This window comes from Balaenoptera musculus, chromosome 3 (genome assembly GCF_009873245.2).
Source record: "Balaenoptera musculus isolate JJ_BM4_2016_0621 chromosome 3, mBalMus1.pri.v3, whole genome shotgun sequence".
Classification (NCBI taxonomy): Eukaryota; Metazoa; Chordata; class Mammalia; order Artiodactyla; family Balaenopteridae; genus Balaenoptera; species Balaenoptera musculus.
In genome coordinates this window covers 86415338-86442823 of record NC_045787.1, presented here as the reverse complement: position 1 = coordinate 86442823, position 27486 = coordinate 86415338, and the positions used below count along the sequence as shown (strand labels likewise).

Sequence of the window (27486 nt, the reverse complement as noted above, 5' to 3'; positions counted from 1 at the left end):
TACCCAATCATGTTGTGAGCCTTCTTAAAAATCTTCCCTGGTTCTTCATCACCTTCATCAACTCCTTTTTCAAAATAAGGTTTTCACCTCCCTCTGTAGCCTCATTTGCCCTCTCAACAAACTCCTTGCTTTCAAATCTCAGGGTTTGTACCTGTCACCCGTGTCTAGAAAGCCCACCCCTGCTCCTTCTCTTGGAATGATTCAGTCCATCTTCCAAGACCTGGCTCCTTTGTGAGGTCTTCCAGAACTCTTTCAAAGTCCCTTGCTGTTTCCTATTTTCCACAGTATTTGGTACAAATTTCTCTTCTGACATGTATCACATTTTATTGCAGTGATTTATTTACTGTCTCCCCTACTAGATTGTCAGTTTCTTTAGGATAGGACTCTGTCTTGGTTCATTTTTGTTTGTCCACAAGAACAATGCCTGAGCCACTGGAGGCAATCAATATACTTGTGTTGAATGAATGAATGAATGAATGAACAAAGAGAGATAGGACATAGATATGTGAAAAGTCAATCAAATTAAGAAAGGATAGAAGGTCAGTCTAGTATCATATTGTTCAAGGGAAGTATAATTTTAAATTTTAAGTTAAAATAGACCTTCTTGAAGAGAATGCCATTTATTCTAATGAAATGTTATGACACTTAGTCTGTAGAGCTGACCTCAGCAGAATTGGGAAGTGTCAAGTGTTTCTCTAGTACCTTGCCCTACACCTCTGTCCAGTGCCCCTTTCCTGAGGCTTGTTCTCCCAACCCTGTAGACCACTTACTCTTTCTCATCAGAATTTACCTACTGTATCCCATAGTCTTTCAGGGGCCTTAACTCTGCTGGGTGACAGGTATTAATGAGTCAGAGAAATGAAAATATGTTAATGCATTGGCTGACAAGTATAATTTCCCTCCCAGGCAAAATAACACTTTACACAGTTAAGAACTGAAATTCCCTCTTGGGAAGTTTTTTTTGTTTAAAGATGGCTTTTGTGTCCCAGAAATCACACCACACGGGCAACTGCCCATGCTTCCTCCATGTATTTTTATATCCAACACACTTCCACAAGGCTGAGTTGCCTTGTGTATGCCCAGTTCCTCCAAAGAGTCAGCACTTGTCCTCCCCTATTCTATACACTTCTTTTCCTTATTTCATAAACAAAAATCTATTATAATTACACTCTGCCTATTCAAGAGATGTTGCAATGGCTATCAACATTTTTATTTCTAAAGATCTTTGAGATTCTCAAGATATTTTTCAAAGTACTAAAATTCTTTGTCTTTAGCGCTCAAAAAAATACCTTTTTAGTTATGTAAATAATGTAATTGTACATGTTCCTCTTACCTGTACTATTTGTCAAGCACTATTTAAGCACTTTACGGTCAGTCCTGATTTACTCATTTAATTTATTCATTTGATCCTAACTGGTGACCTAGGAGTGCAGTGTTATTCTTATTCCAGTGTTACAGATGAGGAAACTGAGGCATGGAGAGGGAAAATAACTTGCCAAGGTTCCAGAGTCAGTAGTAGCAGAGGCCAGATTTGAAGCTTGGCAGATGGCTCTCTATCCCTTTCCCGTGACCTCTTTCCTGTGCTGCCTGCCACAAACGATCAGATAGTAGTTCCCTTCTCAGTCATCAGGTGGATGTCTGCAAAGTCTGGGAAATGAAGATAAAGTTGAAATATCTTTAATCAACTCTGATTTCCTTGATAACCACCAGACATTAGCAAACTTTACAAACCATATGTGCTGAAAAAGCCAGGTGCCATGAGGAGGACTGGAAATGAAATTTTCTTTCCACTCTGATTTTCACTTTTTATTAGTGACGCCTCCCAAGTGGTTCAGCGGACGCCTATTCGTGTTTCTGGACATCTTGTACGATTTGCAGCCATCCTTAGAGAGGTCCGGGTGGTTGAACTCCACACTTGCCAGGTGTCCCTCTGCCCCTGTTGACATCCCTGCCTGAGCAATTCTAGAATGCTCAATAAGCTGCGGAGTCTCCCCATTCACAGGCTCAACAACTTGTGATTTCTCCATTGTCAAATCCGTGCTGCCAGGAATCACCCCGCGGGAAGATGAGAACAGATTCTCGCCGGGCTTTTACATTTCCCCCATGCCTTTTTGGACATAGGTAAATTAGTGAGGTGGAAACAAGAAGAAATAGTTATAAACCTTTCAATAAAGCAGGTGTATTCTCTGTACAAAGTGGATTAAAATGCTCTTTGGGGTTTAAAAATCGTATCTCAAAATGGCAACTTTTGTATTCTTTTGTCCTATGATTGACGGCTTTGGATCGCTTCATACTTAAATAAGTTATTTTATTAGTCCCAAGACTAAAATTAAATTTGTTTACTTGGGCTTATAAACAGAAAGCATTTAGACTAATAAATCCTGAAAAATATGTGATGATATATACATTTTTTTTTTTTTCTTCAGAATGAAGCACTAAACAAAAGTATTATTTGAGACTGGGAGCAAATAAATAGCAGACCATGTCTGAAAATTGTTCTCCTGGGGTCTAGCCCATTTTCTAGTTTTCACAGCAAAGGTTATTTTACTTCCACGTTTGACTGTCTTACAAAAATGGATTTGGAAAAGAAGAGCCATTCCTGCCCTCCGTATAGCAGCTGTGCTTACTGGTTTTATAATCTGTGATCCCAAATTGCACTTCTATTTTAATTTCAGCATGCCTAAAGCACAGGAGTCTTTTCAAATGTTCAGACATGACTATTTAAAATTAAAGAGAGAAGTTCAACCATTAAGTCTTCTCATCTTCTCTAAGATTTTCTTTCTGATGTGATGAAGCGAAATACTTTTTCATCTTGCCCATAATTTCTGTTTACACCATCATCTTGCTTATGCCAACTTTTAAATAGGCTGTAGATGCAAGAGCATATAAAAATCTGTAGTACACATTTTGTCGGGCTTGGCATTATTGTGAGGTCAGCAAGGATTCTAATGGAGTGCAGGGGATGAAACAAGAAGAATCCAATCAATAGATGCAAAAGGCAAAGGAACTTGCATAAATTAGCACTCTAATAGGAACAGATAAATGCACCTTCCCTTTCATCTTTCAAGTGATACACATTATTGAAAGAGGTCTAACAGATACCATCCTGATTTTTTTTAAAATGTTTTTTTCAGGGTTGCAAAAACTAGGAAATGCGAGTAAAGTGAGCGTTGAGGTGACTCTTCTGAACCGTTGAAATCAGATCAGTGTTTCAAATACAGTATGTAGAACTCAGAATGTTGTGTCCACATGGATGACACTATCCAGTGTTGCTCGTAGAAATATAAACACTCAGAAAGATCTCCAGAGGAAGGTTTGTTCCAAGACCGGAGTTTGTCTTGGAGGAACTAGTCTCTGATCCTGACATTCAGGCCTTTTCAGTGAACTCTATGTTTACACCATGTCCACTCAGGAAATGGCAGGAAGGATTTGTCAGATGAAGGATGTCTGGGTGTCTAGGACCTGGGCAGTCACGGATCATCTGCCACTAGAGCACCATACAGTAATTTCATTATCTGTCACTGGCTCGGCTCAAGGAGTTCTTAGGGAATGACAGCAACGTGCTCTGTTCCCCATTATCCCAATTGTTTTCTGCTTTGTGGGGTGCGGATATGGTAGCTCTGGCACGAATGTCAGAGGGTAGCAAGTGTCTGATGCTACAGCTTCCAGTCTTAATATAATTAGCAGTGCCCAAGAATTTTCTCTACCACTTCTTCCTGTGCCCTCCACCTCTTTGTTGACTGCTTCTATCTATGGGAACGGAACTGGGAGTATAAAAGGCTGCCAAGTAACCTTCAGGGCCTTTGCTAAAAGGCAGAAATCTCAGCCATGGATCTGCTGTCTCACTGGGTCAGCCTTCAGTCCAGCCCAGCAACGTGATCATTTGTGTTGCTGGTTGATTTAATATGGGCCAATAGGAAATACCCTGGTGCTTTCATGATGGCACTTCTCTAAAGGAGCTCAATTATAGACGGTGAGAAACCTGCACCCTGGGGAAAATTTGGTTATCCTCTTTCATGATATTAGGGAATCCTCTGGTTTGAAGTAGGCACTTTTTAAGACAAAGTATGTGTGAAATCCACATTGTTATCATTGTTATTATTTTCTACAGCACCTGGAGAAATTTTGTTCTTTGGGAAATCTTCTAGAAATCCTATCTTAGGGGAAATACCATTTGTATTGCTGGAAGAGAAAGAATTAACTTGTCAGTGTTGTTTTGATCTCAATCCAGAAAGCCAAAAAGAGTTAAAAAAAAAAAAAGTCTGCTGAGTATCAGCATTTCGTATCTTTTTCTTTGCATATTTTAAAAATAGGTCTCTCCTTAGCTCTCTTCTATCATTGTTGTTAACTGTAATCAGTACTTTATGGTTATATTATATAGCTTTGTTTCATTAGGGCAATGAAAATGGTATTGAACAATAGCAGTATAATGCAGGGAAACAGTTTGTAATTCAGTTGGAAATTGCTAATGCAGTAGACAGTCGATAATACAATCAGCTCGACTTTCCTAGGAAAACATGAGCTAAATTTCCTCTATTTTTCTCTCAAATCTTCTCATCGGGCGGGAGTGAGGGAAATGCTCTGAACAACACTGGAAAGCTGGTTGCCCCTGAATAGAGAATTTCTTTATGCATTGGATTTTGAAGGACAGCCACAGGTCCTGGGAAGAGCTATTTAAGACTCAGAATTCTCCCTGGAGATTTTTTTTTAAAAGAGACTAGATAATTAATAGTCCTGAAAGGAAACAGCTGGATGAGATGGTGCTCAAAGTTCCTTCCACTAGTGTGTGTCTCTCTAGTCTTGATGCAGAAGTAGGGTTCTTGTGAAATTATTATCAAATATCGGGTCCCAAGGGAAGACCAGAGGCTGTCTCTTTACCAAGCCTATGTCATGCATGCTTTGTGTGCTGAAGAATTTATAATTACTGCAGGTTAAGACTAGTAAACATGAGTAGTGTCTAGGACTACAAAGGCAAGCAACTTGCTGTTTTTAAGGAGTGGTGAGTTAGGATTTTATTGCTCTAGACTCTAGTAACTTGGTTGTGGTTGTTCTTGAGTCAAACCAACTACAGAAAGTTGCATATGAGGGGAGTGCGTAGATTCAATGGCATACATAAATACTTAGCTGCAACTGTAATGCTGAGAGTTCCATTTTTAATCCAGTGAGTGCTTGAGGATGCTGGGTTGCATTTTACCATTAAGAGAAACAAGAGTGATATGTCTGATTTTGAGTTGCCCTATAAATTTTCCTAGTCATTAGAACCAACACAGTTTCCTCACATGTGATACGAATTCTTACATATCCTAATTGTCTAACAGAGAATAGCAGTATTTCGTGTTCCCATAGACTTCCACACATCTCTGACGTCTTTAGAGATATTAATTATATCTTGAAGCCACCACCCTGATTTTAAAAATAAACAAAACTAAATACTCTGCCGGGAAGTGCTGCTGGGCATAATAAGTAAGTTGATTCCTTCGGCTTTCATGCCAGAAACTCGTATTTAAACTAAAACAAAAGCCAACAACACTTTCCAGAGTTCCTACTGTTCAGTTCATGTCCTCCAGTGGGTTAGAATGGCTTGTAACTTCTTAGGCTTCACAACCCTGTTGAGGTGCGTGTAAGCGTCAGACCCTGTCCCAGGCCTGTGGCAAACACAGCTCGAGCTCACTTGGCTGCCGGTAGGAGCAGAGCAGGAGAGGCGTCTCTTCAGCCCGGACACCGTCTCCTTTCCTCCAGCCCTGCATGCAGTGCCTGCCATAGGGCGGCCCCCCCCCGCCCCCCGGCCCCAATAGGGGGTGTACTCTCGACCAGCCTTGTAGACTGTGCTTCTAGGCTGCCCACTTGGCCAGCGCATGACATATGTTACTTTCTCTAGTCACGGTCATAAAACCAGAGTCACCAGCACTTTCAGTGACCAAGACTCAGGCTTTTCAGTTAATGGCTGGATTCATGAAAACATCCTTGGGTAGATTTTGGCTGCTGTGAATCTTTTCTCAGCTACAGGGTGCCTGAGACAGAATCTGAGAGTGTACTAAAGGGAATATCCTGTTTGGTTACCCTTTTACTTCCCAGAGATAGGGTGAAAGGTATATTTTATATTTGTAATTTATTTAGGTATAGTTTATATTTAGAATGGAAAAAGATGTACATTCCTTTTAGAATACCAAATGGCTTATGATTTTAATTAAATAATTGGCACACACAGAGTAGGTACCCAGATGTTGAATTAAAACATCAATAGATGAAATTGCCCTATTTTGTAAATAAATTGATCAGTGCGATATAGTCCCATTTGTCTCTACACTGGATACAGATTGTGCTAAGTTCCAGGCTCATTTAATAGCTCCCGTAGGTTTCGTTCATGCCTTTGTTGTTTTTTGACCCAGCTCATCAGCACTGAGTGGATAACTCAGTAGTAGCTCACATTCTCCCTCTCTTGAACAGCAATGAAATGTTAATGTGCACGTGGACGAAACTTTGGGATCTGGGATTGTACTACTGAGTGCTGGAGAAAGCCAATTGTGACCCTGTCCTCTCAAGGCTCACGGTGCTGAGTTGCCACCCAGCATGGCAGGCCCGTTATCACGCTCTTATTTCTTCATCTTTGTGTCTTGGCATTAACCATCCCTCTGAAATCTCACAATCTCTACAAGTGGCTCATTCAGAGCTTGTAGCAGGACCAAAAATTCTGAAAGTTCAAGAGGAGGGTCATGTGCGTTTGCTTTGAACTACAGTTCTTTTCCAGGGTAGACACTTTGAAAGTAGAGTTTGCTAAAATGGAAGGGGGAGGGGAAAAACAACTCTATTCTCTGTCATTGAGATAGACAAGCATTTAAGTAGGTGGAGATATTATAGCACTTGAGAATCCCCTAAAGTGCTTAGATTTATTTCTGAGAAATAAATGGTGAATTGTTTATTTCTTTCTCCCCCTTATGTTTCCTTGGAATAGAGCAATTAGTTTCTTATTTTTTATGATTACATTATTCTTGCATATATCTTCCTGTGGTCCAGGCTATAAAAGTAAATAGAGGATCCAGCTGTATGAATGAATATCCTTTTAATGAGTGTGGGGAGGAAATAATAATACTAAGTAGTGCAAAACCATTTTTATGTGATGAACCAAAGTACCTTTGCTCCCAGCTCCCCAGTCTTGAGCCACAGGCCACCAGTAAATGTGTGCATAAAATGACAGTTTTATGTATTCCGGTGTTAACAAAGGTACCTCACGGTCTGTTTTGTCCCCAGAATGCACTTAATATGATTTTTGAAAGGCAGTGGCATATTCTGTTTTAATTTCCAGGGTCGAGGAAGGGTAAAATGGAGTATGTGACTTTTCTGTAACACCCTTCATTCTATCTTTGGGCGAAAGCCTTGCTGAAACAGTGAGATAACAGTTGCTGGGTGAGAATACAGTCATTTTCGTGGTGCTATGAGTTAATTTCAGGGGTGAAACTATCCTTACGTAGGAATATAATGTGCCTTCTCCCCTCAGACCAGCCACTTGCTCAGAACAGCAGATGGATATTGAGTGTCCCCCCTGCTCCAGGGTATTGCGGGGTGCCGGCAGTGGCTTAACTCCGCTCTCTTGCCTCCTTTACTCCCTTCCTTCCTGGCCATTGTTCCCTTATCGTTGTTGGATAATTCTTTATGTCTCTGAAGTCCCTGGAAGTGATGTAATTCAATAGCACCCACCCCCAAATCTACCATTAATTAACTTTTTTAAAAAATAAATTTAATTAATTAATTAATTTTTGGCTGTGTTGGGTCTTCGTTGCTGCGCGCGGGCTTCCTCTAGTGGCGGCGAGCAGGGTCCACTCTTCCTTGCGGTGTGCGGGCTACTCATTGCGGTGGCTTCTCCTGCTGTGGAGCATGGGCTCTAGGTGCGTGGGCTTCAGTTGTTGTGGCTCGTGGGCTCTAGACTGCAGGCTCAGTAGTTGTGGTGCATGGGCTTAGTTGTGGGATCTTCCCGGACCAGGGTTCAAACCTGTGTCCCCTGCATTGGCAGGCAGATTCCTAACCACTGCACCACCAGGGAAGCCCCATTAATTAACTTTTAAACTGCCTTTATTAGTCCGCTTAGGCTGCAGTGACAAAATACTATAGACTTGTTGGCTTAAACAACAGAAATCTATTTTCTCACAATTCTGGAGGATAGATGTCCCAGACCAAGGTCCAGCAATGTCAGTTTCTGGTAAGAGCTCTCTTCCTGGCCTGCAGAGGCACATGAAGGGAGAGTGGAGAAGGGGAGAGGGGCCACTGGTGTCTCTTCTTGAAGAACACCAATCCTGTTGGGTTGGGGCCCCACCCTTATGATCTCATTTAACCTTAATTTCCTCCATATCTATCTTCAAACACAATCACATTGGGGCTTCAACATATGAATTGGGGGTGACAAATTCAGTCCATAATACTGCCCAAATAAAAGAAGAAAATAAACCCCTAAAATAGAGAACCATAACATGACATGAACTTTGTAGCAGTTAGTAAACTTTTGACCTGACACTCTGCACTTCCTCCACTGGCAATGGCCCATGTGAACGCACTCTGATGACAGTTGCAGGGGAGAGTTGAGAAGTCCCAGGAAAAAGCCAAAGGAAGACTCTCAAATACCTGTTTGCCTTCCCACCTTCCAACAGTAGAGGGATGGGAGGGGAGATTTCTAACCCCCGGAAATGTCCAAGGACAAGGGATTGGTTCTAGTCTTTTTCTACAAAGATTTGAGCTACTATTTGGTAGCTTTGAGGTGACGAGGAAGTTGCTTTCCTCTCCTGATCCTGGCCTGAGCAACAAAAGCCGGATATCCTGACAGGAGAGGCACAGTCTGTATCCCTACGACTCCTGTGAACTGGGGCAAACCCCGGGCATACCCCAGCCTGGTCTAGTCCTAACCTGAGCAGAAGGGAGCCTCAGACCAGAAGATTCTCAGCACTGCCAGCTTGCGGTTGCTGGGACACAGCTCAGAGCACAACAGTGGTTGGCAGAGGCTGAAAGGGAGCCTTGGGTGTTCCTGCCAATGTGATAGGCGCTTGCAGGATTTTGTGAAGCAGTCTGATGAACCTTCTCAAATAGAGGCACCTAATGCCATTCAGCTGTGTAATTGGGATGGAAATGGGCCAATGAAAGGCGGCAGTTTGGGCTTAACCTTTGGGGAGTCTTGTTCCAGGAGACTGTATGTGGGGGGAAGAAAGAAGCATTACAAATAATAAGCTTCTCCGCCTGATTTGTAATGAATTGGTAATAAATGGCCTAGCGCTCTCCGGAAGTCTGACGATTACAGAGCAGTTCCAGCTAAGTGCACGGGACCACATCTTATTTTGATCAGCTGTAGCATAGCAAAGACATGTAATTATCATAATCTAACAATTAGCCTGGCATCACTTTCCAGTGTTTAATTACCCCGATAAATGGTAATTGAATAGAGGACTTAATGACAAGAGAGAAACTTTCATTCTGCGTTAGGTGCTTAAGTCGTCTACTTGGCTAGGCATGATTTTCTAGCATTGCTTGAACAATAGGCCTGATTATCATTTTCCTTTCTGCCGTCGGCCATTATTTTGTTTCCTGATCTTGACCTTTGTTTGTCATATTATTTAGCTGTTCTCAAAACTTGATACTGGGACCCAGGACACAGAAGGAGATTATTGGGCACTTTACGAAGTTTTTTCTGTTTTCAAACATTGCTTCTAATATCCATCAGCTACAATTTACTTTCTGGGACGTCTCTCAAGTCACCACTTCGTGCAGACACTGTGCTGAGCGTTGGGGATGCAGAGATGAGTAAACACCAGCACCACCTTCAAGGAGCTCTCAGTGTAAAGAACGGAGGTCTCCATAAAAATACCAGAATCATCATAGTTCCAGTGATCTTCTCTCAGTGCAGTCCCAGTTTTTTTCTGCATCTATGCATTTACCTTGAATGAATTCAATATTTTCTATGGCTCTACCCACCACCTAATTTCTAATGACTCTAGATCAATTCTCTCTCACCTTAGCCTCATGCCTCGTTCCAGATTTGTATCCAACTGCTCACAAGGTCCTAACCATACCAAATAAAAATAACTACTTCTCACGTGCCAATTTGCATAGAAACAGCAACAGTTTCTGCTTTGCATCCTAAAGCTTTGTATAAAACACTATTACCATTATTGTGCCCTAGCGTGGCAAGATATTTGCTTACCCTGGTCCTATGAAGATCAAACATAAAAGAAAGCCATAAAACATTTGTTTCCTTTCTTCCAGCTTGTTTTTTGTTTGTTTAACAATAAACTAATAGACAGTAGTTCCGTGCCATGTAGATCTCGAACACCCACCCGGTTTTTGAAAAGTTGGGGCCAAATTTCAGACTTAGATGGTAATGATTCCAATAGGTTATCATCAAGCCATAATACAAATATTTAATTTACTGCTTGTACAGCAGTACGTAAGAACTACGAAATCATTATTTGAGGTGGTTAATAGGAAGGACATTTACTATATCTCTTTGGTTATTGTTCTTAATTTTGAAACTAGGAATAACCTGAAATTCTGCTGGGTAACTCCATCCTCGTAGGATACAAAAGGACTACACGTATGTAAGCAGTTTGGCAGGTGGCTTATTTGTTTGATTGACTCCCCACCTCCTGCATCCTCAGAACAGAATCAGTTTGTTGAATCCTGTTCTCCTAGGACAGGGACTGGATAACCAGGTCAGTGATTTCCCGCATCTGCCTTTGGATCTGTGTGTGTGTTTCAGCTGCTCTGTTCCGTGTGCTTGACATGATGTAAAACTCTGGATAACTTAGGGCATGAAGGGCAGCTTCGTCAGGAAGCGCCTGGCCAGCAGGAGTCAAGAAGGAGCCTGTTTTGCCTTGTGGAAGTGACCTCTGTGAAGCCATACACTGATTGCCAGACAATAATTCTTTATTTTATTTTAATCCCTTTTTGAAAACCATTTGCAGTGGTCTGCGATGTGTCGGGTGTGTGGAACTCTGCCTGATTAATTCTTTGGCTGATTTAGCCTGTTGACGTTGACACATTCTTACTCCAAGCCCGAGGCCTCTTTGGGGGCTTAGAAGCAATTAGACTGTCACCCAGAGCTCCGGGTCCCTTCCTGAAGGAAAGTCTTGTTTAGGCTCCGCCAACTTAATGCTTTGTTTCCTTTGGAGCTCCTCAGTCAGGCTAATAAAACAAACTCCAAATGAGTTAAAACACTGGAGGAGAGAACATTTTGTGGGCCCTGTATTTGAAACAGGTACTCCTCCTGGGAGATATCAATTTTAAAAAGTCATTCAGCCTGATGTGACTTGAACTAGAAAAGCAATAACACAAGGTATTTGAGATTTCTATCCATCTATCTGAGATGAGTAATTAATGTTAATGGAGAAATTTTTAAACCACTTGCTTTTAAAGCACACGCGCGCGTGCGCACACACACACACACACACACACACACACACACACAGAAAAAAAGGGACAGGTTAGTATACTAGACCACTAATAAATTCTAAATATCTGGCTAAGTAAATTACATACTATTCTCATCACCAACAGTTATTAAATTGAAGACAAAGCTCTCATGCTGCAGAATTTGTGATTCCTACAACATTTATTTCCTTTCTTCCAACTTGCATGTGTAAGAACTTTATTCTAATTTTCATTAATGGATAAGCAGAACACCAACTCTGGGTTCTAAATGTTTTGTCAGTATCATGTGCTTTGTTGAATGAAAGTGTGTGTTGTAGCCTACAGCCTTTCAACTGCAAAAGAATATGTAGGAGATATCTTTGAAATTCATCCTTGAGTAGGTTTTTTTTACACTTGTAAATCTTCACTTTTATGGGAATTTTAGTCATTCTTGGTATGTTCTAGAGCCTGGAAGAGCTGGATTGGGCTGCCTGAAATGGTGGGTTTTGGTCACCATGTACTACACCTCATTCAGCCTTAACAACTGGCCTGGTAACAGTGAAACTGTCTATGACTCTGACTGTCTCAGAACTGGAAACAAAGGTCAATGACCAATATTATTTGAAAGGTTGGCATATTTCAGCCTGTGAGAGAGAGGGAACATTTAAAATCAGCAAAACAAGTCTTTCTTCATCCCCCACCGATGCTAATATGATTTATCTACCCCAAGTTTGATTTTTGCTGTTTGTATTTCTCGCTTTAACCTCTGCTGGAAAAAAAAAAAAAAAAAAGAGCATCTTCAGATTTAGGATCTGAAAGCCATAAGGCTTGCATTCTGTGCTGAAAGGAATAACAGAAGGAGACAAGAAGAGACGTGTTATGCAACGCAACAGAGACTGCCATCCTGCCCATCTCCTCCCAAAACGTATTTATAAAACAAATCCTGTGTCTGTTGCTGGGCCCATTAGGCCCTTCAGGACAAATGAGAAATTCTTCTGGTTAAAAAGACATCTTACTCTGAAATTAGCCTTTAAATCTGTAATAGAATTGAAAGACTGTGCTGTCAAGACATATTCACTTTAGATTTAGTTTAAAATTTGGGAGGAACCCTGAGCTGATAAATTTGCTTAATCTTTGACCATAAATCATCCTTCTGTTACATTTCAATTTCAGAATGTAGTATAATAAGTTGCCTTGTAATTAAAGACGTGACAGTGTAGTTCTGTTCAGATAGGAATATTAAAACAATCACCTCCTTGACAGATTAAAATACATTTAAAATGTAATAATCAACTCTTCAGTTGATGAGAAATAGCATTTTCATCATTGAGTCCTTTAAAACATTACATGAAAAGGGGATAAAAGTGCCTCACAGCTTCCTAACCTCTAATAAGCACTGTCTCCTTTCAGTAACGCTGTTTCTCTATTTATGGAGTAAAGAAACTTCACTCAGGAGCTGCTTGATAAAATACCTCAGTACGTATTTCCCTGGAAGCAGGCTCTCTGCTGTGCCAGCAACATATGCTGAAGGCCAATTTAGAACATTTTAAATATGCACTGTACCCTTCCTTTTCCAGCTACTAAAATGAAATGTATTTTGGCTTTAGCAAATGAGGGATGGAATGAGAGGAGGAACACTGCAGGGGAAAGTGGCTAAAGATGAACTCAGAGAAGGATGATGATGATGGCGCTGCTTCTCTGCAGCCTGAGCCCAGGGCACTGCCTGTGTGTCCTGTGAGCTCGGCCTCCCAGCTGTCAGTCTCCACACCACGAGAGCATATGGTGATAGAGGAGGAAGTAAGGTCAATGACGTGAAAAACTATACGTTGAGAAAGAAAGCTAGGTGATGTCTCCTTGCCAAAGCAAAGAGGAACCGAGATCAGAGTAGAGAACTTCCACTTGAGGTCAAGGACTGGAGTGTTCAAGTACTAGATGTCCCCAGTGGAGCGACCCAAGTTTGAAAATAAACTAGTTAGTTAGGAGCAGAGTCCTACGGATCAGGTTAACTACGGTCATGAAACAATGTTTTGGTCCCTGTCTCAGTAGAAACTTGGGGGCACACTGTTGATAACTAAATGCAAAGATGGCCTGTCAACTCTTTCTTTTTTTTTTTTTTAATAAATTTATTTATTTATTTTTGGCTGCGTTGGGTCTTCGTTGCTGCCCACGGGCTTTCTCTAGTTGCGGCGAGCGGGGGCTACTCTTTGTTGCAGTGCGTGGGCTTCTCAGTGCGGTGGCTTCTCTTGTGGAGCATGGGCTCTAGGCGCACGGGCTTCAGTGGTTGCGGCACGCGGCCTCAGTAGTTGTGGCTCGCGGGCTCAGTAGTTGTGGTGCGCGGGCTCAGTAGTTGTGGTACGCAGGCTCAGTAGTTGTGGCGCACGGGCTTAGTTGCTCCGCGGCATGTGGGATCTTCCCCAACCAGGGCTCAAACCCATGTCCCCTGCATTGGCAGGTGAATTCTTAACCACTGTGCCACCAGGGAAGTCCCAGACAGCCTGTCAACTCTTACTTCACCTCTGTCGTCTTGATTTCACTTGAATTCCAATACTCAATCCATGATTCACTTTCTCCAGACAGGTTATATAAGGAGAGAGATATTAATAGTAGTTTAAATTTATAATAAAAATTGTATTTAGCTGTGGAATGTCATCAGGTAAACACTGAAGACAAACTAAGACAAAAACACATGTCTGCATAGAGACTTTGTAGCTCAAATCCCACCTTTAGTTGTTGTTTTTTGCTATCGGTAGCCCCAAACTGTATTTTTTATCCAACCCTTCAGGCAGCCTCTGGGTCATCAAAACAATCATAAAGTGCATAATTCATTTTTAGTAGTTGAATTGATTACAAAGAATTAGTTGCCGTACTGAATTTTATTCTTCTTAATTAAAATGATCCTTTCACAATATATATGACATTCTCAACCAGCCTACTGCCACATTTTGATAAATGTACACAATGTGTTCTTGTCATCCTGTTATATGGAACACTGACTTGAGTAGCCATGCAACCCAGTGGAGGACAAGGGCCATCCCTGTATGCATAAGAGATGTTTCCTGGCACTTGGGACTTGTATTGTGAGAACACAGGCAGAGCGGTAATCATTTTACTCAAACGCAGTCACTTTTCTAAGTGTGGCAACCATGCCTGCTTTTACGTTGTAAACCACTGTGATAATTTAGTAGAGATTGTATTGTAATTGTTGTTGGCGTGTTGGTATGCAGCCAGAAATTCCTACAGTTCATAATATGCAATGGTTTCAGAGAGGTAGAGAACCACAGATACAATAGATAGAATTAAAGTTTAGGAGTAAAGAGGAGACATTTACAAGAAAATTTCCCAGAAATTTACAAATGTGTCAAAGCAGGGGCGGGCTACCCATGAAATCTGTAAATATTGGCATGTGGAATCATTCTTCCTAGAGGTGAATTTGCTCATTTAATATGAACTAAAGCTCGTGAAAGTTTCCTGATGGGAAAAAAAAAAAAAAAAAAAGTTCTCTTCTTGTGAATGGCTACAGAGCCTAAAAGCACTTTATCCTGTGAAAGGTTGGAATGATGTGCTTGAGTCAGGAGCTAACCCTGTGATCTGAGGCTTATTCAGATTTTGATGCACCCTTCCGCTTTCAGTGCAGGAGTTTAGGCTCAACCTAGTGAGGAAGAGAGAAGGGCCAGGACCCCTTGCAGCAGACTTTCCTAGAAGATCAGTGTAAACAGGATGAGGGGAATTACAGTCAGTAAAGCTTTGGGCCATTATGGTTATGAGGAAAGTATATATGCTTCAGAAGCCATCAGACTGGGGTTGAAATCCTAACTCTGCTACTTATTTCCTGTGGAAAAAAATTGAACTAAGTGGATAACAACTTCTCTGAATGTCATTTTCTCATTGGTATAATGAAACTAATTATAACTACCCAATAAGGATTTCATGTGACAACAGATGTAAAGCCATAAAATAGCAGATCCTGGACATGGCAAATATTTGTTGCATCAGTGAATGTAGGAGAGAACTGAAACCCCATCAAGAATGAGAATCATCCCTCTGGCCAAATACAGAGTGGACCTAAGAACTTGACTTTAGCAATTAAGTCTCAGTTCTGAGGTCAGACTGCTTGGGTTTGAATTCTGCCTCCACCTTTTATTATTCCTGTCACACTGGGCACGTTGCTTGACTTCTTAATCTCAGTTTCCTCATCTCTAACTGGGTATACTAATAGTGTTTATTCTGTGGTGTTGTGATGGAGATTAAATTGAGATAATGAATGTAACGTAATAACCACTCAATAATATTAGCCATACATATGTGCTTCTTCACAGTAAGGCCAGAAAAGAATGATTCATTGTGACTTTGTAGTCAAAGAGCATAATTTGGGATAGTCTTAGACTATCTAACACTCAACCTTCCTTTGGATTGTACTTAGCTACATTATACAGATGCCTTTTATGAGTTCCAATTGGTCACTGTTTTTATGTTCACATTGTCCATTCTTTGAAATTTACATTAGTAAAATAATTTATGCAAGTTGAATATCTGAAACAGAAGTGTAAGTTGATTCTATGGTAAATCATAATCATGTCTTTGTCATGTGCATAGAAGGGTATAAGTGTTAAGGGCTGGGACAATCTCATGTTTAAAATTGGCTCCACAGTGATTCACTTAACACCCCACACAAAGTAAATTGTCACCAGAAAAGGATAACTGGTCAACCCAATGTAAAATGGGTCTTCAGTCTCATGGTTTGCTTTATTAAAATTATAGCAGAATTTACAGGGATAAAAGTTTAGAAGAAGGGTAGCTAAACTTGAGGCACCAAAAAACTATGACAATTTGTAGAATAAAGCAATAACCGAATGGGTCCAGACAGTGGCAGTTTTCTTAGTTTTCACTTTTAAGCAGTGTCCAGTGCCAGTAGAAGCTAAGATGAGTGACACTTAGGGAAAGGAAAAACTTCCCCCTTGCATGTCTTTAAAATCTATAATAATAATATAATAATATAAAGTGCATCTGGGCATTGCCTTCTGCTGCAGTTCTTGTCTGGCTCTCAGCCAGAACTGTCAGCCTACTCTGAGGGCTGATGATTCACAGCCCAGCACCCTTTTATCTGAACGTTGCAGTGTCTTTTCTTTGTACTTTGGCAGTGATGTTACCTTGATGTTCAAAAATCTTTTAAAAGCAACACAGGCTTTCCTTGTATCTTGACAAATCGTTGTCTGCCAGTAATGAAGAAAAAGAAAACCTGGTTTCGTCATCACTGTAAATATAAAGAAATAAATACTTCTGAGGGTTTTCTTGTTTTTAAAAATGGTTATGTATTTTGAGATCCTCTAACTGAGAAGTGATCTGATCATCTTTCCTTATTTCTCTTGCATAAATCAACATGCTGCTTTTCAAAAGCACAAAGCAAGTGGAGTTTCTGGGGATCATTTGATATTTGAGGACAGAATTTAGGATTTTTATATGATTTCCTTTCTTCTGGGATTTTTAAAAAGGGAAACTTGGGGATTATTTTTATTTCTGTTGTATGCTCTTACTGCCATTGTTTAAAAAGTAATACTTTGTTACTTACCCATTTTAATATATCCTGTTAATAGTAACAGTGCTTTATATTCATATGTGCTTTTCATACATTTCCTCATCTGAGGCTTGAAGCAGCCGTGTGAGGTTAGCAAGGAAGATTCTCATTATTATTCTACTTAACATGTGAGGAAACTGAGGCTCAGGATGGCTTATGACTCTCCTACTCAACCAGCAGCAGATCTAGTTCTACTCACTCAAAATAAGTAGCTCTTCCACTTTTACCACGGTGTATTTCAGAAGGGACTCTCGACTTTGTCAATGAATATTTAGCATCCAGAGCAAAGGTAGTATTCACAACAACCTGTCAGAGGTCCTTGTTATGTTTGGGAGACACTGGGAAACTAGAAGATGTGAAGAGGGTCAAAATACTAGTATGATGAGGAGTCTGGAAAGTATACCAGAAATAACCAAAGGAATCGGGATTTTCAAGTCTGGAGAAAGGAAGATACAGAGAGATACAGCTGACATCTCCGAATGTTTTATGTACTACCTGGTGGAAGAGGAATTAGATTTGCTCTTTGTAATTTCAGGCAGCAGAAGTAGGATCACTGGATGGAAATTACACAGAAGTAGATTTATGTTCAATATAAGAAGAAACTTGCTAACATTTAGAGATGTCTAAAGATAGAATAGACTAGCTCACCGTCACTGGGAAGTGTTCTCCCTGAGACTGTCTGACTTGAAGATTTTATGACTTTATGGGCATTGTATTTCAGCAGTGACATAGTTTTGTGATGACCCTCCTAAGGGCTCAGAGAAGAATTTCCTCACCAGCTAAAAACAAAAGTGTTTTGTAGGCTTTTCCACTCTGATTTTGGAAAGTTGTGTACATAACAATTCCTGTTTCACACACCACTGGGTCCTGGGAAAAACTGTTCAGTTGATGGGGAAAGGCACATTAGTTAAAACAAATAAGCAAAACTTTTTCAAGATAAGAATTGAAGCAGACACTGTGATGTGGGCAGTGGTGTGTTTGTGTGCACACATTTTAACTCTTTCAGGATGAAGTGGCCATGGTTTTGCTGTTTTCATCTGACTTCTTACTTTCTCTACTTCTCAGTCCAGCCCTAGAACACAACCTATGAAAGTAAAGAAATGGGCAGAAAAGTCATTCGACCTAGATGGTTTCAATTTAATAGGGAAAGGGCGAGGGCATCAAAACAGAGATTGGCTAAAACGAGTTTGTGACAAAAGCAGATTTACTAAGGGAAACACCTAACTAGGATCCTAAGTCTTGGTTCCAGGTCTAGCTCAGTGGCTCATTGCTTCATCATTATGCCTTCGGGTTTTCTTTTCCTCTAAAGTGGAAGTGTTGTTCCAGGAATTTTCTTTTCAACTTTTAAATTTTATGATTCTAATTCTCTCAATTTTATCACTCTAATTGTCCACAGTTGCATAGGAAATTAAGAATGGTCTCAGTTATAACAAATACAACTCATTTATTCTTTAAATTTCTTACTCATTTATTCAAAAACATTTATTAAATGAAACACTATTTTAGAAATATGAAAACTCTGATTTTAACAATGAAAGGAAAACAGCAAATCAGTACCTTTAATACTGAAAATGAAAGTGAAGCACTCCATTGGTAGGGTACTTTGAAACAACGGTAATAGAATTCCTCTGAAAATGGCATGCTGTTATTTAGATTTGGAACAGCAACAGTTCAAACCATGCCTCAAATCATATGGCACCAAATAAAAACTTACTATAATAAATCTTTAGCCTGAGCATTATTAATGGGTTCAACCACTGATTCCAAGCAGGAAGCCTTTCCTCTATGAATAATCCTATCTTTTTCTTCTTCCAACAGATTCCAGAGGGGTGACTACCACATTGACGTCTGTATCAATGACTACCTGGATGTGTTCTGCCCTCACTATGAGGACTCAGTCCCGGAAGATAAGACTGAGCGTTATGTCCTCTACATGGTGAACTTTGATGGCTACAGTGCCTGCGACCATACTTCCAAAGGGTTCAAGAGATGGGAATGTAACCGGCCTCACTCTCCAAATGGACCACTGAAGTTCTCTGAAAAATTCCAGCTCTTCACACCCTTTTCCCTAGGATTTGAATTCAGACCAGGCCGGGAATATTTCTACATCTGTGAGTATACAGAGATTTATCATGTTGTAGGGCAGCTGCAAGAACCCAGACTGATTTTTTAGCCGTGTTTCAGAGAACTGCAGAGACCTGGACTCTGCATTATAGATGTCTCCTTGTACATGCATACATCAGGATCCCTAGATACATTAGCTGGGAATTGAGAGCACAAATTAGATTAAACACACAGCGCCTCTCCCCCTATGAAATTGCGTGTCAGCCTGTTCAGTGAACCACTGCTGACTTGTATTTCTTTTAAATGAAAATGGCTAGGACTTCTCCAAAGCTCAGGAAAAGAAAAAGAGATTCCTGAAAAAAGAATTAAAGGAAATAATTAAATTTACATAGCTTGGAGTCGTTGGATTTCTCATTCAGGTGTCAGCAATATCCTTTCAATCATCCACATTTTCAGTTGGAGAAAGCCAAAACTCCTGCAAATGTCAGCAAGCTGATGATAAATACTCTCTTTGCACCAAGGAGAAAAGACAATTATTAAGAGCAGCTGTGTCTTTAAACAGGAAAGAGCGTGAAGAAGTATCTTGGTTTTTTCTCCATCTTACACACCATCACTTCTTCAGGCATCATACTGGTCATGTATTCTAGGTAAATGCTTCTCAAACTTCACTGTGCACAGGTCACCTGGGGATCTTGTTATCATGCAGATTCTGATTCAGGGGGCCTGGGGTGGGGCCCGAGACGTGGTATTTGGAAAGCTCCCCGGTGATGCCACTGCTGCTGGTCTATGGACCACATAGCAGGGTTATAGGAAATACCTAATTTAGGCAGCTTGCTGTGTATCTGGACTTGCCTTTAACTAGTATCAGATATTTAAGCTATCTGGCCTTTCCCATGTGTTTTGACTGTCAGCTGAAGGAGTTAAATGTTAAAAGTACTTTGTTCAGAAGTACATTTACTGACCAGCTTATCATGGCTCAGAAATTTGGGGGATGCAAGATGAAAAGACACTCCCTGTCCTCAAGGAGTGACTGTCTAGTGGGGAGCAGACATTTAAGTAGGCAGTGAAAGTGGAAAGAGACAGTTGCTGAATGCGGATGAGTGCAGGGAGCCGTGGGAACGTAGGGGAGGTTGGACCTCACCTGCTTGGAAGAATCAGGAAGTGCAGAGCCAGGCGGGGCCTCCCAGTGTGCTGAGCTGCTTGTCACCTCCGCCTGCCAGGCAAACGAGATAAAGAACGTTCCTGGTTTTCTGATTCATTTCTTCAATCACAGTGTCCTCCCCCACCTCTCCTCACCCACATGTTTTAAGTCTACAAGGATTTCTAGCTCCTCTTCTCCAGAAAACAGAGTTTTCTAATAAGCCGGATTTCCCCATCACAAGGGCACTCTCACTTATTGGAATTGAATTTAAGAAGGAAATTGAACAGCACCAGTTTTATTATTTCAGTACATATTTCAGTCGTTAGTCATGAAGAAACATGTAAAAGTCTCGATAGTATCTCACGTTTGATCCATAAAATAAGAAAAGGAATATTGAGTCCCGTGGATGGAGGAAACACTAGCATACAGTGAATTCACATGTTCTCAGGCAGCAGGCTCTTGCCTTTTGCTGATTTTTTACTTTGTGAAAGAATCTCATTCAGCAAAGGAGAAAAAGGAAAAAGGAAGACTTCAGCTGTGGGACAGAGACTCATTAACTGCCTAACTCTAAAATATCATACTGATGTAAGAGGAAATTATTACCAGTTTCAAAACTTTCACATGGTTTCTCAGATTAACAAACAGCAACAAAAGCCAAAAGCAAAAATGAATAGAGGGCACGAAGATGGGAAACATACTCACTAGCTAACTAGCTGATTGCATGATTATTAGAAATTATAGAATCCATTGAGGTTCATAAGCAAGATGTTATTATTCAAATACACCCATAGTGCTTATGACTGGTTTTTCCTCATTTGTGGTTAAATTCAATATTTCACTAAAAATCATTATGTGTCTTCTATAACATTCATTTAACGGAGTCATTTAACTGTCAAGGGCTCCTGTCAAAGTAATTGTTCAAAATGCTTCAAAATATCAAGAGCTTTTTGCTGTTCAGCTGATTTTAACCTGAATTACTTCTTTTAATGAAAGGTAAAATAGCACAAAATTAGCAGCAAAAAGACGTTCATTTACAAGAAGCGCAGTGGCCTGGTCATCAGTTAAATTGAATTTTCAACCATGTTTTAGAACCATAAGAGCATCCTTCCCTGTCTTTTTAGTAGGGAAAGGGTTTCCTCTCTTCCTTTCACTGCTGAGAGTGGACGTCTTACAGACGTTTCATATACTGTGGTCGTCTCACAGACGTTTCATATACTGTGGTCATAATTAAACTAAAGGATTCTTAGGGGAGAATTGGCCCTCAGTTGAATTTGCCTCTTTCCTAATGTGCGTGGAATGAACAAGATGATTGGGAAGTGGCTCTTTTCCCACTCATTACATTACATGGAGCCCTACTGCTGATCTCAGGAGCCAGCCTGACTGCCCACTTGTCAGTTTTATAAAACGTCCTTACTAGGCCAGGGGTAGATTTCAGCTTCTCAAGGCCTTAAAATCTCTTCCAAGTTTTCCAAGAGAAAAATGAAAGCTATAGCCTTTTGACGGTCCTGCTTCAAGGTGCTGGAGGAAGGCTTAAGCTCAGGGGTGACTGCAGAGGACCGAAAGTCAGATACAAGCTTGAACTGGGGGGGAAGGGAAGAGGAATAGTTCATAACGGGAAGTCCACCTCATCACTTAGACTCAGGACACAGATCGGAGTGTTCTCATCAAGTTCTGCTTTATCTTCAACAAGCTTTATTTCCTTCTTAATTTCTCCAAGTTATACAAAATTAAGAAAATACAGTAGTTGGAAATACCTCATGAAGTTTCCTGTTTACATTAAAAATAAAATACCATTCACAATTCTAGATCCTTTATTTGTCCCAAGAACGACTCTATGCCATGTCTTCCTTTCCCTGGGAACAGGCAGTGTACTAAGTTGTTGGAATCGCCGATTATCGGTCAGGCAGACTGGGCCCATCCTCTCAATCTGACAGATACTGTTTTTAATCTACAGGAGTTATTTTGGTAAGAGATTGGCATACTAAAATAACTAGAGAAGGTCGGTGGTTTTTCTACCAGTGGTAGATTTGCAGAACTGCCCGTCAATAGATTATGGCAATAGTCATTTATATAGACTTCCTAAGGCAAAGAGTTATTTTAGAAACTTCAAAAATGCTCATTTTAGAAATGATTCTCATAAACATTGACCTAATGAGGACATGTTTGAAAGAAGTTTTGTGTCGTTATTTTTAAATCAGAAGAGGCGAAGGGGAATAAATAAGGGCGCCCTAAGTTATCTTTGTAAGTTAGTAGAACTGCTGGTTTTGAATGTGTCCTCTTCTGTAAAGTAAGGAAACCTGAGTCCTGGGCCCTTCTCTTGACCTAACGAGGTATATGATTTTGGATAAATCATCTAATCTCTCTGGGTTTCTATTTCCACATCTGTAAAATAATGAGGTTGCAATAGATGATTTCAAACTTTCTTGGAGCTTTAATATATTTTATCATAGGGTCTGCACACTAGGGTAGAGTTAACATCTGTAAAATGGCCCAGCCCAAAGCCTTACTTAGTAGATGTGCAATAAATGCCAGTTAGAGGGATATTTTTAAGGAAAATGGGGAGTGGAGCAGCATATTGGAATTATTGAACTAGTTCTATATTGACCACGTGATCCACGCCACCATCATCCACTGTCTTGACTAGTGTGGCAGGCTCCTATCTGTTTCCCCTCCTCATGTCACTGCTCTGTCAAAGCCCTCCAGAGATTTCTTGTCTCACCAAGACAAAATCCAAAGTCTCTAACCTGGCAAACAAAGTCCTCTGAGACAAGTCCTCGTCTCCTCCCCACCCTCAGTCTCTTGGACTTCTCCTCCTACCATCTCTGCCTATTGTCTCTATTCCGGCCACCCTATCCTCCTTGTTCATCATACCTGCCCAGCACCCCCTGACATCAAGGCCTTGGTTCTTTATCTTCTCTCTGCCTGAGGTTCTCATTGGCCCAGGTATCCACATCCCTTGCTCTCACTTGCTTTAGGTTGGGCCAAAAAATGTCTTTATCTGAGAGGCTCTTCTGACCTCCCTATATAAAGATAATATCTGTACCATTCTCTACACTCTTAACTCTGCTTTATTTTCGCTCAAGCACTTATCACATTATATATTTATGCTGGTTTGTTCATGGCTATTTCTGCTCTATGTCCTCTATTATATTGTTTGGCATGTAGTAGATGATCAATAAATAAGGCTCACTAGTGTTTATGTAGCACTCACTCTGTTCCAGGCACTGTTCTAAACACCCTCCGGTTCTCAAAACAGCACTATGAGGTACTGTTCTTATTTCCCATTTTACAGGTGGAGAAACTGAGGCACAGAAAAGTTAGGTAACTTGAAAAAAGTTCACACAAACGGGAAGTACGTAGCTAATCTGAGAAGAAATTCAGTGAGTAAACAACTAAAAGGAAGTGAAGAGATAAGGTCCTAGGTCTTATATGCTTAAAAAGAAAAAATATAAAAAAAGATTAGAAATTATTAGCACTACTGTTTAGAGAATATTACTTTATAAACTCTACTGGAACCCCAAATCAGGTAGTGCAAGATACATTTTAAACACATTTATACATTTTCAGCTCTCCAAAGGATACTCTTCCATCTCAACTGTATCTTCCCAGATGGTTGACCTTTTTAATACAATAACTTCAGAAAAGTTGTATTTTCAAAGAAATTCTTCTTAAATCCACTGAATATTCAGCATCCAGACTAAATTATGATTGCACACTCGATTCAGGAAACGAGTGATTTTTAATGAGAGACCTACAATAAGGAAGACAGATGTCATTTTCTTAAAATGATACTAAAAAGGCAGAGAATTCTTCTAGCATTTGCCACATCTAAGGTATAGCTGATCTCCTTCAAAAGAAGATACTTGGAGTAAAGATAGTTTATAGTCATAGCGCTCAGGTGGAATCCAGGAGTTTCTGGGAGATTATTAGGGAATACTCTTGCTAAGCTTATTGGCAAGTAAACTTGAATACCCATGATGCTTTCGTTTTACTCCTTCATAATTGACATGGTGATGTAAGTGTGGAGCTGGAAAATGTCCATTTCCTTGAAGTTAGAATCCTAAAAAATCTCATCAATGAAAAGAACTTTCAAGGAGCTGAAGCTTTCTGCTCCAGTCTTTTTGGTATACATATTTTTAAAAATTAGAATGAAAATCATGAGGACAGTTTATGTTTCTATGGGCATCATTCTTCAGTGCATACTTGAATTTATGTGGCTAACTGCTAATTCTCTGCTTTGTGTACTTTAATTAAAATTTACAGTCTTAAACTGTGAAGTAATTTTAATATCTACTACACAGTTTTTAAAATTGACAAAATAAGAAACCTAAGTCCGGAAGAGGTATCTTATTGAAATGATCAAGATCAGCTTCAGAAACCATTTGATTGTATAAGATGGTTACTGACTATCCTTTAAGAAGTGTAAGAATATTCAGTAAATCCAGAGAATACTAATATAAAGAAAGTGCTTCACTTGCCAACGGGATATGTTCCAAAAGCTTATTTACAGGTGAGTTGTTTGGAACTTAGAGTGCAGTTTCTCACACAAGTGTTTCTAAAATCAGGCAAGCTCTCTATAATGTGGAAAATCTGCTTAACCGTAATGTTGATTTAAAACTGTATATTTTAAGTGAAAAAAATAGTAGAAAACAGCACATAGAAGAGTTGTTGAGTATTTGTTGAATGAATAAATACTGTAATAGTAAACCAAATAGAAAAAGCAATTAAAATTTTTCTTAGATGATACTGTTTGAGACAAGCAGATAAATTAGAAGCATTAGGTTTTGCTGCACCCACTGCAGCAGTTCCCTAGTTTCTTAGTAACATTTTTTGATCATATGCTGGGGATTATATCAAAGGAGAGGGGGATACATTGCATCAAAGGAGAGAGTGGATCACGGTTAAAAAAAAAAAAAAAGAAAAGGCACAGACTCTAGTGAATGCACCCTTGGGCTCAAATCCCTCTTCTATACTTTTAATAGCTATGTGACTTTGGGTAACTTAACCTCACCAAGCCTCACTTTCTTAATCTGTAAGATGGGTATATAATAATCGTTTATTATCACAATCTTTCTTTTTTCCAAGGCTCAATTAAAGAAATATTTTTAAAGGACCAATTGACTACCAAAAAGGTAACTTAAATAATCTACATCCCCAAAATTTTGCACCCTTTGAAAAGTTATGGCAACTTGAATAGCCCTGATTGATATTTTAGTTTAGTAAAAGAAAACCTCATAAATGCCTCATAAAAATTCACATTTTAAGCTCATGCCCTATACTGTGAAGGAATATTATGCCAGTTTTACATATGCCTGAGGAAGTCTTCATCCCCCTTTAGATGTCTGGATTTTCAGCAGCTTACTTTAGTAATCTGCATTAAGAATTATTTTGGTCTTGACAGTTCACATGAATCTGCCTTTTTTTCTGAGTTGTTCTTATTGAAATAGAAGAGTGCCAAAACGGCATATTTATCAAAGCAGGAGGTAATCTTTTTCATCTTTCATAGTCTTTTACTCTTGCAGGGGAGGTGACCTGTAAGTACAATGTACTTTCTTAAAATGAACAACTCAATATTTGCTTCAACGTGTGTGTGCATTTTGCTTTTATTATCGAAAAATGTTTTTGATTACTGGAGTCTTATTTTAGCATTAAAGGTTCTAGCACATACTTCAGCTGAGATTCAAGGGGCTTATAACTGAAATTTCCAGGACTGTGGTCAAATACTAATGCACCTCCTGCATTTTTTTTAGGTATGTAGAGTCAGAGCATGGTACTTAGTGATGCATATTTATATTAACAGAGAAGGGAGTTGAAGGGCAGTGTTAGGAAATCGACAAATTTTAATATTTTCTAAAGTGGAAAAGAATGAATATGGCACAGACATCAAGTAGTAATTGCTCAGATACAGAGTATATCTTAGTTGCTAAAATTTAGGGTTTTTCTTAAGTTTTAAAAAATTTTTAACAAACAATGAAACAGTTTTTCTCTACTTAGACACTAGACGTTTGTCTGGGATTGTATCAGATTTCTGTCTGAAAATAGTCATTCTCTTCCCTTCGTATACTTCCAGTGGTCTTTAGTGAACCTGCAAGAATGCACCTTTTTATTTAAAGAATGAGTTTAGAGAATTGTGTCTGTTTCAAGTTGTCCCTAGCCATCTTTTAGGAAAGCTTGAATGGATTTCAAGGGCTCTTAAATGAAGGTTAAATAAAGAACATAAAAGAGGATATTTAGAGACTTCAGGATATTCTTCTGTGTTAACTGTAGGTTTCTCTTATGAAAATGGTTGTTTATTGCCAGGTACCCTGTTAACCTGAACGGGAAGGCTGGGCGTCCGCTTGGGCACGGCTGGAGCACAGACGCTTCACCTGGTGTGTTTCACAGAGTCTGTGTGAAATCAAAGGTGGAGGAGGCAATTAATAGGAACAAAGGATATTTTAAAACACTTTATTATTTTTAAAATTTTGGGCAGTATCATTTGATCAAGTAGGGAGAATTTTAAAAAGAAATGCATGCCCTATTAAATGACTAAAGGCTGAGATACTGTTTAAAAAGAATCAGAGAAATGAATGCTGGGTTTGTGAAAAAGGAAACTGGGGCAAACATCACTGCTTAATAGATTTTGACTTTGGGACCGTTCTTAAAGTTTGCAAAGGGAGCCTTAAAACCTATTAAATAATTGGGGCTTGCTGGCAATTCATGGTATCAGCCATAAGAAACAGAAGACTCATAAGAATTCTTCCCATTGCTCGAATTTTTCAAAGGCTGCGACACTCAGATAAGAAGTTCAAAAACAAAATAATTTCTGTGTTCCTTTTAAGAGTTTAAAATGCTATAAGATTGAGGGAACATGTAGAGTTCTGACCTCCTAAGGGGGAGGAAGGAATTATGTCACCTTTTGCTTCCTTTTACCCCACTGAGACTAAATGCTGATGTGGAAACAAATGAAAGGACTGTTCTTTTTAATCCCTAAATGTCAGAAGTGGCCGCATCGCCGAGAGAAAAAACACACCTGATTAATTGTGTAATTTCACAGGGAAGCGGTAATTGTCAGCCTTATAAACAAGTAATGTACTAATTTGGTTTCAGAGTTAACTGAAAGCAGTTTAATGAGCTGCTGTATCATGTGTATGTGCAGTGTTACATAGAGCAGATGCCAGGAGAAATGGAAATAACACACCAGTGACACTTGGAATAACAGCGTTTATACTCCATTGACTTTGGGTTGTCAACGTGCGGTTCTCTGTGTTCCCCTTAGTAACTTATTAAGGCAACTGAACTCCAGTGTGACGATGTCTAAGTGTCATTTGTTGTAAATTAACAC

At 39.8% G+C, this 27486-nt stretch overlaps 1 protein-coding gene across 5 annotated transcripts in view; it reads left to right on the top strand.

The window, feature by feature from the left end:
• The window catches only part of EFNA5 (ephrin A5), a 276961-nt gene that overhangs the window by 211067 nt on the left and 38408 nt on the right, over positions 1-27486 (top strand). For all 5 annotated transcript variants that reach the window (XR_005019448.1, XR_005019447.1, XR_005019446.1 and 2 more), the window contains exon 2: positions 18776-19068. Coding sequence is in view for 2 of the 5 variants with exons in the window: in XM_036848661.1 (XP_036704556.1) it covers positions 18776-19068 (293 nt within the window). In the remaining 3 variants the exon portion in view is untranslated. The remainder of the gene's footprint in view (positions 1-18775; positions 19069-27486) is intronic.